This window comes from Eretmochelys imbricata, chromosome 12, assembly GCF_965152235.1.
Source record: "Eretmochelys imbricata isolate rEreImb1 chromosome 12, rEreImb1.hap1, whole genome shotgun sequence".
Classification (NCBI taxonomy): Eukaryota; Metazoa; Chordata; order Testudines; family Cheloniidae; genus Eretmochelys; species Eretmochelys imbricata.
In genome coordinates this window covers 40857680-40871213 of record NC_135583.1, presented here as the reverse complement: position 1 = coordinate 40871213, position 13534 = coordinate 40857680, and the positions used below count along the sequence as shown (strand labels likewise).

The 13534-nt window shown below is 56.1% G+C and overlaps 1 protein-coding gene across 1 annotated transcript in view; it reads right to left on the bottom strand.

Annotated features, from left to right (window-relative positions):
• LOC144272673 (B-cadherin-like) overlaps positions 1-10196 on the bottom strand; it is a 42236-nt gene extending 32040 nt beyond the window's left edge. The window contains exons 1-2 of the mRNA XM_077830917.1: positions 10143-10196; positions 9259-9373 (exon numbers count right to left, since the gene is read on the bottom strand). Of these exons, the coding sequence (XP_077687043.1) occupies positions 9259-9373; positions 10143-10196 (169 nt within the window). The remainder of the gene's footprint in view (positions 1-9258; positions 9374-10142) is intronic.
• Positions 10197-13534: the final 3338 nt, after the last annotated feature.

Here is a 13534-nt window from a genome sequence, read left to right as displayed (position 1 = left end):
CACTCTGCCCATTCCTACCCACGGGCCAGCGAGGGGCAGCCTGGTCGCAGGGGGACGCGAGGTTCCATTCCTGGCTCAGCCACAGGCTCGCTTTGTGACCTCGGCCTGGTCACTCGCTCTCTGGGCACCCACCCCCCCATCTGCAGACCGGGGAGAGCAATATTTGCTCTCCTCGGTGGGGGGCCTGGAGACGAAAAGTGCTCAGGCTCAGAGACCTACAGGCCCAGGCTAAGCACGAAGCGAAGTGGAGGGTTACAGACGCCAACCCCTGAACGGCGCCCAGGCACCGCCTCCAGCCCAGGGGAACGGGGTGGGATGCCCCTTTGGAGGGAGTCAGTGCTGCTCATACTCCTAGAGAGAGGGGAGATGAGATGTTCTCCTTCTCCCCTCTGCACGCTGGCTCCCCAGCCCCCCTGCTCTGGGCCAGGAGGATGTGCCCAGGGAGCGTGCTGTAGAAAATCTCAGGTTGGCCCAAGAGAAGAGAGAGAACCGCCCCTGGCCACCGGGAGCCTCTGAATGGAGGCCAACCGACTTCTTCTTTAAATTGGAGAGAAGCAGCCGCTAAACCTGTTTCTCCAGGAAGCCTGGCTGGAAAGAAAGTGCATTCCTGCCCAGCCACACCCAGACAGCACACAGCAGGATTCACTTTTACCCTGGTCCCTGGCCAGTCAGATTCCTCCTCCCGCAGGACAGGTGCCCGGAAGCACTACGGAGCGATCCTTGCACAGCACAGGAGCCCAGCCCAGGCAGCGTCAGGGCACTGGATTGAGGTTCATGTGGATTTCCCTCCAACCCTCTTGCCTGCTCTGGTGCCCAGGGAACAAACTGGCAGAATTTGCCACAGAATGGAGCCGCTCAGTTAGAAACTCCTGTAACTCAGCTCTGCAGAGACGGAGCAGCTGCCACTAAGAGCAGGGTCTGGAGGGGTTTTGTAGATTTAAAAAAAAAAAAAAAAAATTCAAGATACAAGCAAAAGAGTTGATGCGTTAGCCGCTCAGACAAATGGCTGCATTAGGCTCCTGCGGGATGCACTAACCCACATTCTAATCAACTTTAAACAGCAAAAGGCCAAGATATTAGACACTGAAAAGTGGCTTCTGGCCCACGCAGAACTACTGGCAAATGACGTGCAGTCAGTTATGGGCCTAAAACTCTGCCCTTGCACAATACGGCTCTAGTCCCCTGATCTCCCCCAGACAGGGCAGGAAGAGCCCCGAGCCAGGCAAAGCTACTTATACCTATGATCAGTCAAACCAGGCTCTCTGCCCACGAGAAAGCTGCCCAGTGAGAACACTATGTCTACACTGCACCCAGGCACGCGTCATGAACCACCACACAAGCCTCCAGTGCCCGAGCTTGGGCAGACAGTCCTACTTTGAAAGGGCAGGCGACGGCACAGAGCACCAGCCTAGCACTGAGCAGTGTGCGGCCTTCACACGAGATACTTGCCTGTCCCTACTGCCCTTTAACAAAGTAATGGGGCAGCCTGGGGAGGCCCCTTGTTCTTTCCTCCCTCCGTCACAGCAGCCACATGGTGTCACAGTGTGACCTGCCTGCGGGAGCTTTCGACACAGGATGTGATGCCCAGATCCATCGCCGCTCACTGTGTGACATAGGAAAGAAGGCTGATGCTAGCCTAGATCTGGGAGACCCAGGGTCAATTCCCTGCTCTGCCAGAGATTTCCTGTGTGACCTTGGGCATGGCACTTAGTGCTTCGGTTCCCCATCTGTACAATGGGGGTAACAGCAGTGCCCTGCCTCACAGGCGTGTGAGGACCCCGAGGTGCACGGATCTGACAGTGATGGAGGCCCCTGAGTACCTAGGCCACAGAGACGGCTCCCTGGGCACTTGAGGCACAAGGGCTGTGGGATGTTAAGGGTTTGATGAACAAGGGCTTCAGGATTCCTCCCACTTGTAGAAAACAGATTTTCTGAAGGCTCAGCTAAAAGGAGTCACTGATTCTGGAAGGCTTTGGAATTTTATTGTATGTCGTTTAAGAGCTGGAACTAGGGTTGCCAACTTTCTATTTGCAGAAAACTGAACACCCTTACCCTGCCCCCTTCCCCAAGGCCCCACCCTGCCCCTTCTCTGAGGTCCCACCCCACATTAACTTCATCCCCCCTCCCTCCATTGCTCGCTCTCCCCCTCCCTCACTTACGCACTTATTTTCACTGGGCTGGGGCAGGGGGTGGGAGGGGGTATGGGCTCCCGGCTGGGGGTGCGGGCTCTGGGGTGGGGCCAGAAATGAGGGGTTGAGAGTGAGGGAGGGGGCTCCGGGCTGGGGCAGCGGTTGGAGTGCGAGCGGGAGTGAGGGCTCTGACTGGGGGTGCAGGCTCCGGGATGGGGGAGGAGATGAGGGGTTGGGGTACAGCAGGGGGCTCCGGGCTGGGGTTATGTGGCGTGGCAGGGAGTGCAGGCTCCGGGTGCAGGTTTACTTCAGGTGGCTCCTGGAAGCAGCAACAGGTCCCTCTGGCTCCTTGGCGCAGGGGAAGCCACGGGGGCTCTGCACGCTGTCCCCGTCCGCAGGCACCACCCCTGCCAATGGGAGCTGCGGAGCCGGTGCTCGGGGTCGGCCCCTGCGCCTAGGAGCTGGAGGGACCTGTTGCTGCTTCCAGGAGCTGCGTGGATCCAGGCAAGGAGTCTGCCTGCGCCACAACCGGACTTTTAACGGCCTGGTCAGAGAACCACCAGGGTCCCTTTTTGACCGGGCGTTCTGGTCGAAAACCGGGTGCCTGGCAACCCTCACTGGAAGGAGCAAAGGTCTGAATTCAACTAGTCTTGTGGCCTGAGCTGGGGGGGGAGAAGGGTAGAAAGAGAGGGACAGCCGAATACGCCAGGGTCAGAATTAAACAGAGGGCATGGAAGTCAGTGGCCCACAACAGAGCTGGAGCTAAGCTGTCAGATGTCCTTGTTTGCTACTGCAAGCTGCCTAGTCCCCACTTAGCAGCAGCAGACACCCAGAGTCACGTTAACCTCGGCTGACGACAAACCAGTGCAGTGATCCCAGAGTGAGGATGCCACGCTAACCTTTCGTGCAGCGCCGAATATGGTCGTCTTAAAGGATGGAGCAGACTTTCACTCCAGCCCAGGCTGGGCCAGGGAACAATGACATCACTCTCAGCCGACTCAGGGCTCCTTCATTCAGGCCCAGTGCAGGTGGAGGTGAGTCATTCACTGGCCATGAAACGCCAGCCCCTCCTTAACAGATAAGAGGCTTAGAGCCGCAGATTAGCAAAACAAGCTCTCGCCTCCCACACTGGAGTCAGGGAGGGGTTCTGGGTTTATTGCCAGTTGTAGATTGTTTTGTCACTGCCTTTGTACGATCAGCCCCTGGGTTTGGGCAACAACTTGCCTCTGTGTTTACCCAAATCCAGCCGCTCCTCCGCAAAACGCAGACACCTGTCGTAGGAGGAAGTGAGAGTCCAGAGAGACTCATCAGCCTTTTGGACCCCGGGACAAACAGGACGGCAGAACTCCTACCCCGCCTCTCCCACGGAAATGCCTGCTCCTGGACAGGCCCCTGATGTCATACTGAAGTTTCACCACGACGTCAGGCTCGCGAGACAGAGTTTCTCCCGAAAGGTGATTCAGGGTGAAATCACCGAGCTTCTCCCAAAAGGTGATTCAGGGCGAAATCATGTACAAAGTGAACAATTCACCCAGGCTGCCAAAGGTGACAACCTAAGAGGGATGCTCTTAGCCCTGGGAAGCTGGCCAAAGCCCCAAACCCTGGCAGCCTTTGCCGCTGATCGGGGACCAGGTCTCTGGATGAGGCAGTCCCAGCGCAACACAAGCCCACAGACAGAGTGCAGGGGATGGGGCAGAACAAGGTGCAGGGAGGTCAGCAAGGGAGTCGCACGGCTGCTGCCTCCCCAGAAGCCGGTCACTGAGGCGTTCCCAAGAGTTGGACGCCAGCAGCCACACGGGACAGCTGAGGCCACAAGCCACAGAGACCCCGAGAAGGGCAGAGGGTGTCAGCAGGACCCTATTACCAGATAAGCTTAACAAATAAATAAAACAGGAGGGAGAAGCAGCAGCTGCCTTCTCCAGGAGATGTCACCCCGCCCTGGATTCCAGAGGTTGGCCCCTCCTGGCTGCAATCATGGAATGGGCAGGATCAGCCAGAAAAATCTGTTCCAAAGTGCTGCACAAGCTAGTCCTCTCCCTCCACGTGCGGCCACTGTGCCATTTCCTCCTCCGTACCCTGGGGACACAGAGGTGAAGTGACCTGCCATGGTCACCAGTGAGTCAGTGCCAGAGCTAAAAGCTCAGGAATTCCTGGCTCCTAGCCCTAGGCGGTCAGAAACAGCTGCCATCCAAAGAATGGGTAGCAACCTGCTTTGAATTCAACATCAAATGCTACGGAGGTCCTTCAGAAAGAGATGGCTTGATCCCAGCACCTGCCACCCCTTACGTGAGAGGACGGTTTGTTCCCAGCATCTGCCACCAGGCGGGAAGGCCGGCAGACAGGGCGGTTACAAAACGATGTGTAAGGGTTTCTAGCTAATGGCTGCTGAGGGAATAATGCAGCAGGCAGTATCTATTCTTTGCAATTCATTCTTCCTCCATCAAACCCTTTCATTAGCTCTTTAAGGGCTTTATCCTGCAATACCTCTGTAGGAAAGGGTTAGAGCAAGCAGCCAACCTCCTCCAGAGAAACACCAAGAAGTCCGGGGGCACCTTACAGACTAACCAATTTATTTGGGCCTCAGCCTTCGTGGGTAAAACCCCACTTCTGCAGATGTATGAGTTGGATGGCCAGGTAAAAACAACCAGCCAGAGGCCTGGGGGCGGCCTCCGGTCAGGATCATAACAGGTGTTTTTCTCTCCTAAGCTCAATGAGTCCTGAAACCTATCCAAAGCCATCAGCTGGAAAGCGCACACACCCTGAGCTAATCATCCTAATTACAGCCCAACTCATCAGCCTGGGGAAAGCTTCTGTGTTTCAGTCACAGGACCCAGCTGATTCCCTTTGAAGTGCCGTGATTAGCTCTTCTGGAGCATCGGCTCAGTACAACCATCCTCCAGTTCCAGGGGCTGCCTTTTAGATCAAATTTACTGCAATCAAGTTTCTTAAAGATCTACCCCTGTGGCATCTAAGAACCAAGCCCTTAAACCAGAACTTAATGCAGAGTGGACAGTTTAATATAGAACATCAGAAAATACAAGTGATCCCGTTCCTCTCCATGGCACGGGGCTAACCTCTGATCGACCACTGAACTGTGAGAAGCACATGACCCCATTGGGCAGGGACCCCTTCTGTCAGAGGAGCACATCCGAGCTTCCGACAGGATTCAGCAGCAGGGTTACACTGGACTCACCTCTCCCTGGGAGTCCTACGTTCGCGTTGTGGTCCCTGGAGTCTTTTCCCACCTCAACTGGCTAGGAAGCTGTGGCCATTCCTGTGATGTAGACCTTGCTGCTGGGATCCACTCCTCTCACCTGGAGGACAGATCCCTGCAGAGGGCTCTGCTTGGGCCTCCCAGACACCTCAGCTAGCGCAGAATGGAACGGTTTGTGTCACGTGGCATAAACTGCTATGAGCACGTAGCAGCGGGCTGCATACTCTGCCCCCAGCAGGTGTGGGTTACAGTCCAGAAAGGCCTGAATTGCCTCAGATCCCAGTACACCCTTCTCCACGTGCCCTATGATGGGAATTACAACCTGCTGAATTGCTCTTGCTGCCAGGCCCAGACCTGGATTCTGCTCCTTGCCACTGGCTATGGAATCAGCAGAGTGACAACGCCTGCAACATGCTCCCTCTAGCAAGCCCCTAGGCCTGGGGCAAGACCTTCCTGTTTGCTCAAACTTTGGACCCTACAAATAAGCAGCAAGGATGTCAGGCCTTCCGAATGGGTTAGCCAGACACTGGGCCTTGGAGGAGGGGGACACTCCCAGAGCAATTTCTCTCTCCCCTCCCTCCCCCCCCAACCCGGAAGCAGAACGTGCCAGTGACCAAGGGAATTTCCAGCTACCACCAGCTTGAGGGATCGGGGTGGCTTTGCAGAAAGATGACTCAGGCCGCTGAGTGGCAAACCACCCTGTCACGCCAGCACAGGCGAGACTAGCAGCAGGGCACTTGGCAGAGGGACCCGGAGCAGGGGACCAGCGAAGCAGTTTTGCTAATGAGCAATGACAACAGAGGTGCGAAGTCTAACTTCGGTCTGCCAGGCTCCGGGGGCCCAACGGTGCAGGGCCTCTGAAGACCTCACTCAGCAGGAGGAGCTCCCAGGAGGTTCTCCCCTGCCCTCAACGACTCACCCGCAGGGCTCTGCGCACAGGCACTAGGCCTGAGCCTGCCTGTCTTTCCAAAGACTGTCGACCTACCCTATCAACCATTAACCAGGAGTACACAGCATTTCCATAGCAACCCTGTCAAAAATCAACAGAGCAGCCCTGAGAACTGCAGCAGGATCCCAGCACCCAGCCAGCCACCTGAACACAGGAGCTACCAGCCTGACAGGTGCTACCCCGCTGGGCTTGCTGCTCACCCGAGACCCCACCTGCCTTCCTCTGTCTGCTTCACAAACACAAAGAGAAAGAGGGAGCATTGCTCCCAGGCCTTCCCTAGGGGTATAGGCTCTGCCCCAGCTCCTGCCAACTTTGCCATAACAACTGAAGAGAAACAAGTGCCCCTAGTAGGGGCAGGAACACTTGCTGAAGATATTCAAGGGGGCACCATACGGGTGAGGGGCAAAGGAACGGGGCTTGATTTTACAGCCATGCTGAACAGACAGGCATGTTTGGACCGGGACACACAAGAGTCACGTCTTGGTAGCCAACGACGCTGACAGACCAGATCACCACAGCAAAAATCAAGTGGGTCCTAAGCTCTGCCCAACACCAGCTCATTCTTGGACTCAGTCTACCTCCAGCTGCAAAAGAACTCTGCCCCACATGACATCCAGGACCTTAAAAGTGCAGTAGTCACACTGGCCACCACTGTTCCAAATGCCCCAGCAAAGTCTCCAGTCTGTCGCCTTTCACCATGCTCTTCACAGGGTTTGACCCCCCCACCTGAGTTGATTCTCCCCCACAACCCACTTCCTAGCATGGCTACACATTGTTCCTCACAAGCCATAAGGAAGCCAGACGCAGGCTAGAGGAGACCCTAGATGGAGTTCTAGCCAAGCACCAGTTTGTCCTCTTGAGAAGAAGTTTAGACAATGGCTTCTCACCAAGCATTCTGCCAGTTATGGAAGAGACGTTTCCAGGAATGGTGCAGTCACAAGCAAAAGTTGTGACACTAGACACCTCACAACTCTTGGTACCAGTCACACACAAAATCAGCTTTCCTTTGTTCCATAGTAGCCAGTGAAGGAAGCACCAGCCAACTCCAGGACATTGGAACAAAGGCAGCTAAGTACTGATGGTTCCTCTGCACCAGCTCATTCTTCACAGAATGCTGAGCATAGGAATTTCATCCCCAACGTCACTTAGTAGAAGCTTGAGAAGCCAGATTTAAAGGCTGCCAAATCTCTGATGATGTTAGGGAACGAGCGTCTTGGCTCTTTCACAGCCTGCAATGGGAATTGCCATCTGGACAAACCCTCATTCAGCTCATCTTTGGGCACTTGTCATCAACACTAGGACATGGGAGTGAGGAAGTGGGTTTAAGTGGGATTGTGTCTTCTGGAGACCCATGAAGAGGAAGTGGAACTTCTGCTCTCCTGCTAATTTGTTCTTTTGATTTTGCAAGTTTCCTGGGATGACACTATGTCTGAGTGGGCAGCGTTGACTGGAGGAGGTGATGGGTGCAGTGAAGGGTTACGGGGTAGTGGCTAGGTCTACTCCCAGAAGTCAGGTTTGGATGTTTGAGAGGTGCAGCACATTTGTAAAGGAAGTGTGATGTATAGCGAGGGATGGAACCAGATGGAATCACTGACACACCTGCGACCCAAACTCTGCTTTAGCCAGATAGTTTTTGGTTTACAGATGTGGATTGGAGGCGCCTCCAGACAGGGCCCCCATCACCTGTGCATCTGTGAAGTGCCTAGTCTGCTAGTGGGAGCTGTAACGAACAAAGAACTATTCATTCTGTCCGAGATGGGTCAGAGGCATTGCATGCAGTCGTGACCCCAGAAAGCATGCTCCAGCTTACACTTGCCAACCGAACCACAACCAAAGCTCCATCAGAGGGTGTCTGCACCGGGGTGCGGGGAGGGCTCACTTAACCTATCAACAAGGTCAGAGAGAACGGAGGCACTGCTTTTGCTGGACTTGCTGCCATCCGGAGGCTGGCAATTACTACTTGTCTAGTGTGAGGTGTTTTACACACAGCCGTGGAAGGGTCCTTCCCCTGAAAATGATACAGTTGAAGAGCCCACAGCAACGTAGACAGATTGTCTGCTTTGGTTTTGTTGGTCATGCCTGAGACCCAGCAATTTATAGCCAAACCAGAACTAAGTCCCCCAATGGATGCCATTTAAGTAATTAATTAATAAGTAAGAAATAATACCCTTATTTACACAACAAAGGCCAAACAGATGACCCACTCATATTACCAAAACTTCAGTAAGAAGAGCAGGAAATGGGCATTCATTCTGCCAGGCACACAGATGATAGTGAAAAGCTTTGAAGGCAGATTGTCAGTGAGTAAACACAAGCTAAACACCCAAAGACTGCTAGTTTGAACAAGTCTGCTCTCAGCTTGCCTTACCCCTCCCATAGCTAGAGGGGAAAGGGCAGATTTCAGTGATCCTCACTGCTTGTTAACACTTTACTGTCAGTAGCAGGAGACACTGATAAACATTTACTGATCTAGTGAAACTTCTGTCACTGTTACAGCACGGGGAGATGCAAAAGATTAAAGCAAACTGCGGTCTTGTGACCAGCCATATCTCCACAGCCCAAAGGCGATGGGCTCTCCCTTTTCCCAGCAGCAGTATTTAGAAACACATTAAATCCTTTCCGAACTGTACTTGTCCCCATCAGCGGTACTTGCTGTAAGGATGTTATCTGGTGGTTTCTCCAGCTCCAGTAATTTTTACATCCAAATTGGCTGTTTTTCTAGTTCAAACAGGGATTAATTCGAGGCAGTCCCATGGCCCGAGTTATTGAGGTGGGCTGACGGGATGACCACTGTGGTCCCTTCTGGCTGTAAACTCTATGAACCTATGATCAGGAACAGTCTGTGTGATGACATACACAGCGGCTGAGGGAAACGCTCTCCACATTAAGGTGTGAGCTGCCCTAACATCAAGTGGGAGAACACCTGCCTTGCGTGGAGCATTCAAGGAGCTGAGACGTCACCTTACCTTTGCCCAGCACTCGGCCAGTCTCCAGATCCCGCCGGGAGACAGGGAAGATGTAGCTCTCGGAGCCAAAACCTGGCTGGCACTGCGACACCTCCTCGCAAAACCATCGGCCAGCCTGATTCCCAAGAAATAAGCGTAAGTTGCATGTTCTGGCCTTGCCCTGTCTGTGATTTCCCTTGAACCCCATCGTGCTGACCCCTGAAAATCCTACCTAGAGAATTCTACTCGGAGGAGCCAGAAGGAACGGGTCCCAAAGCTCATGTCCCCCTAGCCCCCAGGGAGCTGTATCTGGCATCCGGGACAGGTCACAAGCAGTAAGCCTCCCAGAAAATCCCCCTGTTTAGAAGGAAATTCCATGTGCAGTTGAGCTCTCCCCTGCCCTCTGCACTGCCAGAATCCAGGTGAGGCAGGAGCACTAGGCTCCAGGGAGAAAGTCTGTGTCACAGACCGGCAGCCTCATGGCAGAGCCTGTCCCATGAGAGTCCCAGCCCTGGATCCGAGACCCTGGAGAGTCCAACGAGCCCTGAACGCTGGAGTCAGCACCTGGCTACTGCGCACAATGCTGGCCAATGCCGCCCCAGCACACCACAAGTACAGCAACCCACTGCCTAGGCAGGGCTGCCTCAGAGAGCGGGGGGGGCACACTGCAGGGGGTGGCAGCTGGGGGGGGGAGCGGCCCTTACAAAGTGGGGGTGGTAGTGGGGCAGCCAGGGCGGGTGCTGCCCTACGAAGGGGCGCATGGGAGGCTGAGGGGGTGGCAGCCGGGTGCTCCAGGAAGCGGCTCTGCACAACCCCCCAGAAGAGACACCCGGCCTCGCCCTGGCCGAGCGGAGCTGGGGGGCGCAGTCCAGCCCCAGGAAGGGAGCGGGGACCGGCCCCGTTACCTGCAGCAGCAGCAGCAGGCAGAGCCCGGGCAGGCGGCCCCGCGGCGGCCCCATGGGACAGGAGGCGGCAGGTCGCTGCGGATCGAGGCTTCGCTCTGCTCCGGGCGCGCTGCAGCGCCGAGTGCCGGCCGGGCAGGTGCGGCCGCTCCCAGCGCCCCGCCCCGCCCCGCCCCGCCCCGCAGGTGAGGAGGCTCCGCCCCTGGGCCAGCGGTGGGTGCGCTCCGCTCTGGCGCGGCGCGGCGCGGCTCGGCTCGGCTCGGCCCGGCCCGGTCCGGGCTCCAGCCTGGACCTGCCTCGCCCGCAGGGCCTGGCTCCCCGGGGCAGCCCTTTGTCTGCCCCAGAGGTGTCTTCCAGCGCCCCCTGCGTGGGGCATCCAGCTCCGAGCCCTGCCTGGTGCCCGGACAGGGGCTCGCCCGCTGGGTGCTGGCAGCAAGGCCCGGGCTGGCCGGAGAAAGGGACCCTGAGGCAGCACCCAGGGCCCGAGCAGGCCCCTCCGCGCTGGGTGCCCCAGAGAGCCAGTCCCTGCTCAAGAACGCTCCGGGGGAGCCTGGGCTCACGTCCAGCAGAGCTGCCGGGGCAATGCCCCCCTGGGCCGACAGACCCACCCGGCGCGGATCCGGCCTGCTGGCATTAGGAGCCTGGGCTCCCCAGGAGGTGCCTAGAGCCCTGAGGGGACGTCAGACAAATCTGACAGGGAGCGGGGGTGTACACCAATGAGATAACAAATGATCCTCACTTCTCTCACCCTGGGAACAAGCCCCCTCAAAGCTGGCCTCGGCGGTGTCCCCAGGGTGTGTGGCAGTTGTGGAAGGCCTGGGATGCGGGCACAGCTGGATGCTGCTGGGAGGGGCATGGCGACATGGCTGGAGAGGGCAGTGCAGCCAAAGTCACAGGCACACAAGCAGATCCAGCGTGTTCCTTAGCCCCCTTATTATTTCCTCCCGTGGGAGAGGGATCATAGAATCATAGAATATCAGGGTTGGAAGGGACCTCAGGAGGTCATCTAGTCCAACCTCCTGCTCAAAGCAGAACCAATCCCCAATTTTTGCCCCAGATCCCTAAATGGCCCCCTCAAGGATTGAACTCACAACCCTGGGTTTAGCAGGCCAATGCTCAAACCACTGAGCTATCCCTCCCCCCCCACTTTCCCGCAGAGGCCGGATGACACAGATCCGGCCTCTGCGGGAAAGAATAGAAATGCACTTCTGCAGCCTCAAGGGAGCCGGCTAAGGCAGAACTGTCCCAGCCCCAGCCCAGCCCCTGAAAGCTGCCACTGCGTTTTGTCCTCGCCCTTCTAGCCTCCCTAACTGTGGCACAGGTCAGAGGAGCGAATGTAAAGGCAGCCCTGCAGGAAGTGCATTTCCATTTGGGATTTTCGGGAGAGGCAGATTTCCCAAACCAAGCCACTGTGCGCTGCTCAGAAACAACTCACTGGCCCTTGAACTGCAAGGCCTCTGGGGCGAGGGCTGGCTCCTGCTACTTGTCTGTGCAGCACCCGGCACAATGGGGGGCCCAGCTCAACTGATGCTTCTGGGTGCTACCCAAAAATACAAACTATCATTACCAGTGAGATGCCTGCTGTCACCCCTCAATCACTTCACAACCTGCCCCTCATCCTTTGTCTGTTGGAATTCCAGTGGGGAATCTAGAACCAAACCAATCAGGCTGTTTAAGTACATGTTTGCAGATTTAGGTTCTCAGACTGTAAAGTTTTCAGGAGAGGAAACTTCTGTCCTGCAATAAGAGTGTCCTGACCTCTCTGGGTTCCGTTGACATTGGAAAGCTTGATCCTGGCTCTTAGGGTGCATGATAGTTGGGATCTAGGGTTAAATATCTTCACCTGGTGTAAACTGGCAACACTCCGCTGATGTCACTTCCAGGTTCCACCAGATGAGGAGCTGGTCTGTGAACTCTCAGTCTTTATCGCAGGCTCAATGGCCACCTGATGGCAGAAACAGGTGGCTGAAGTGCCCTTTCTGCGCAAACACAGAGCAAATGCTTTCCCGGAAACAGCTGTTGTTTGTGAATTTGCCCGATCCTGTCTGGCCGTCAGCAAACAGAAGAAAAGCACAGCGAGGTTCTTCAGCCCGACCCCAGCCTGGACCTGGGAATTGAACGGACCAAGGAAGACAGAACCAGCTGCTTGGTGTGAATTTAGGCCCAGGTCCTCAGAGGTATTTAGGCTCCCACGTTCCCTTCAAATCAGTGGAAGTTAGGAGCTGAACTACCTTTGAGGATCTGGCCATAGCGCCTCCCTCAGCTTCTCTGGTACCTATGTGCCCCAGCCCAGCTGAGAGAGGGTGAGGACCAGCCCTCAGCCTTGTGCAAATGGTGGGTTAGTAAGTGGGAAGGGCAGGGTACAGCCACATGGCTTGTCACAAATATCTGTAAATCTGCCTGTCAAAGGTAGCATCAAACCTTTCCTGGATCTGGGAACACATCCCCAGCCTGGAAGGCAGGGCCAGACTGTAGGGCAGCCTGGGCTAGGGGAGCCTTCTCTCCCTCTCCCTCTAGCTTGTTCAGAAGGACACATTAGCATCCATCTCTTTCCGAGAGGGAGGGAGGGAGCAGCTGGGATCCTGGCCCCAAGGGCCTGGGTAACTCTCATCTCCTGGCTGGCTGGAATTCATCCCTGTGGTGGTGCAGGGACCCAGGAGAGGTGGACTGAATTGCACCTCTTAAGATGAGGGGTTGGTTAGCAGCAGGGAAGAGTTGGGTGTGGCTCAGGAGCCATTGTCCTGGCTCTGTACCACCCAGGGATCCCTCTACGCTCGTAGTGAACCCGCTGGGACTGCGTTAGGATGGCTTGAGAGCAACCTCAGCACCGTGGAAGGCAGAGCACGGCACAGCAGCATTCTCGGAGAGGTCTCTCAGGCCATGTCTACACTACAGATCTGGGCTGACACGAGTGATGTGGCATAGAGCTGCAGCGGTTAGTATGTTGCACGCTGGTAGATCACGTTGGGTCCGGGCGTCGGTGCTGCACGTACTCGTCAGGCGTGCGTGTGTGGATGCACAGCACAGCACCCCAGGGGAGGTTTCCCAGTGTGCCGCTCACCACGGTCCAGCACATTGTCTTCTGGGAAATCTTGGCAATACATGGCAGGGCAGCACTGAGTCACGCAGGGGTGCCTGGGAGCAAGGGGGTCAAGTTCCCAGCATGCAACTTCATCCCGCAGTGGTGCCATCCGTATCCCATGATATGCACGCCTTTTAAAAACATCTCACACACCGGCCTGGCCCTTTTTGCGGTTCATCGTCTCTGACAGAAACATGGAGCCTGCGGCCCTGCACAGCTGTGCACCGTTGGCATGAGCGTTACAAGCCCAGGCTGAACGACAGTCCAGTATTTGCAGAGCTGCACGAAGAACCACAGCACCGGGGAACGGGAT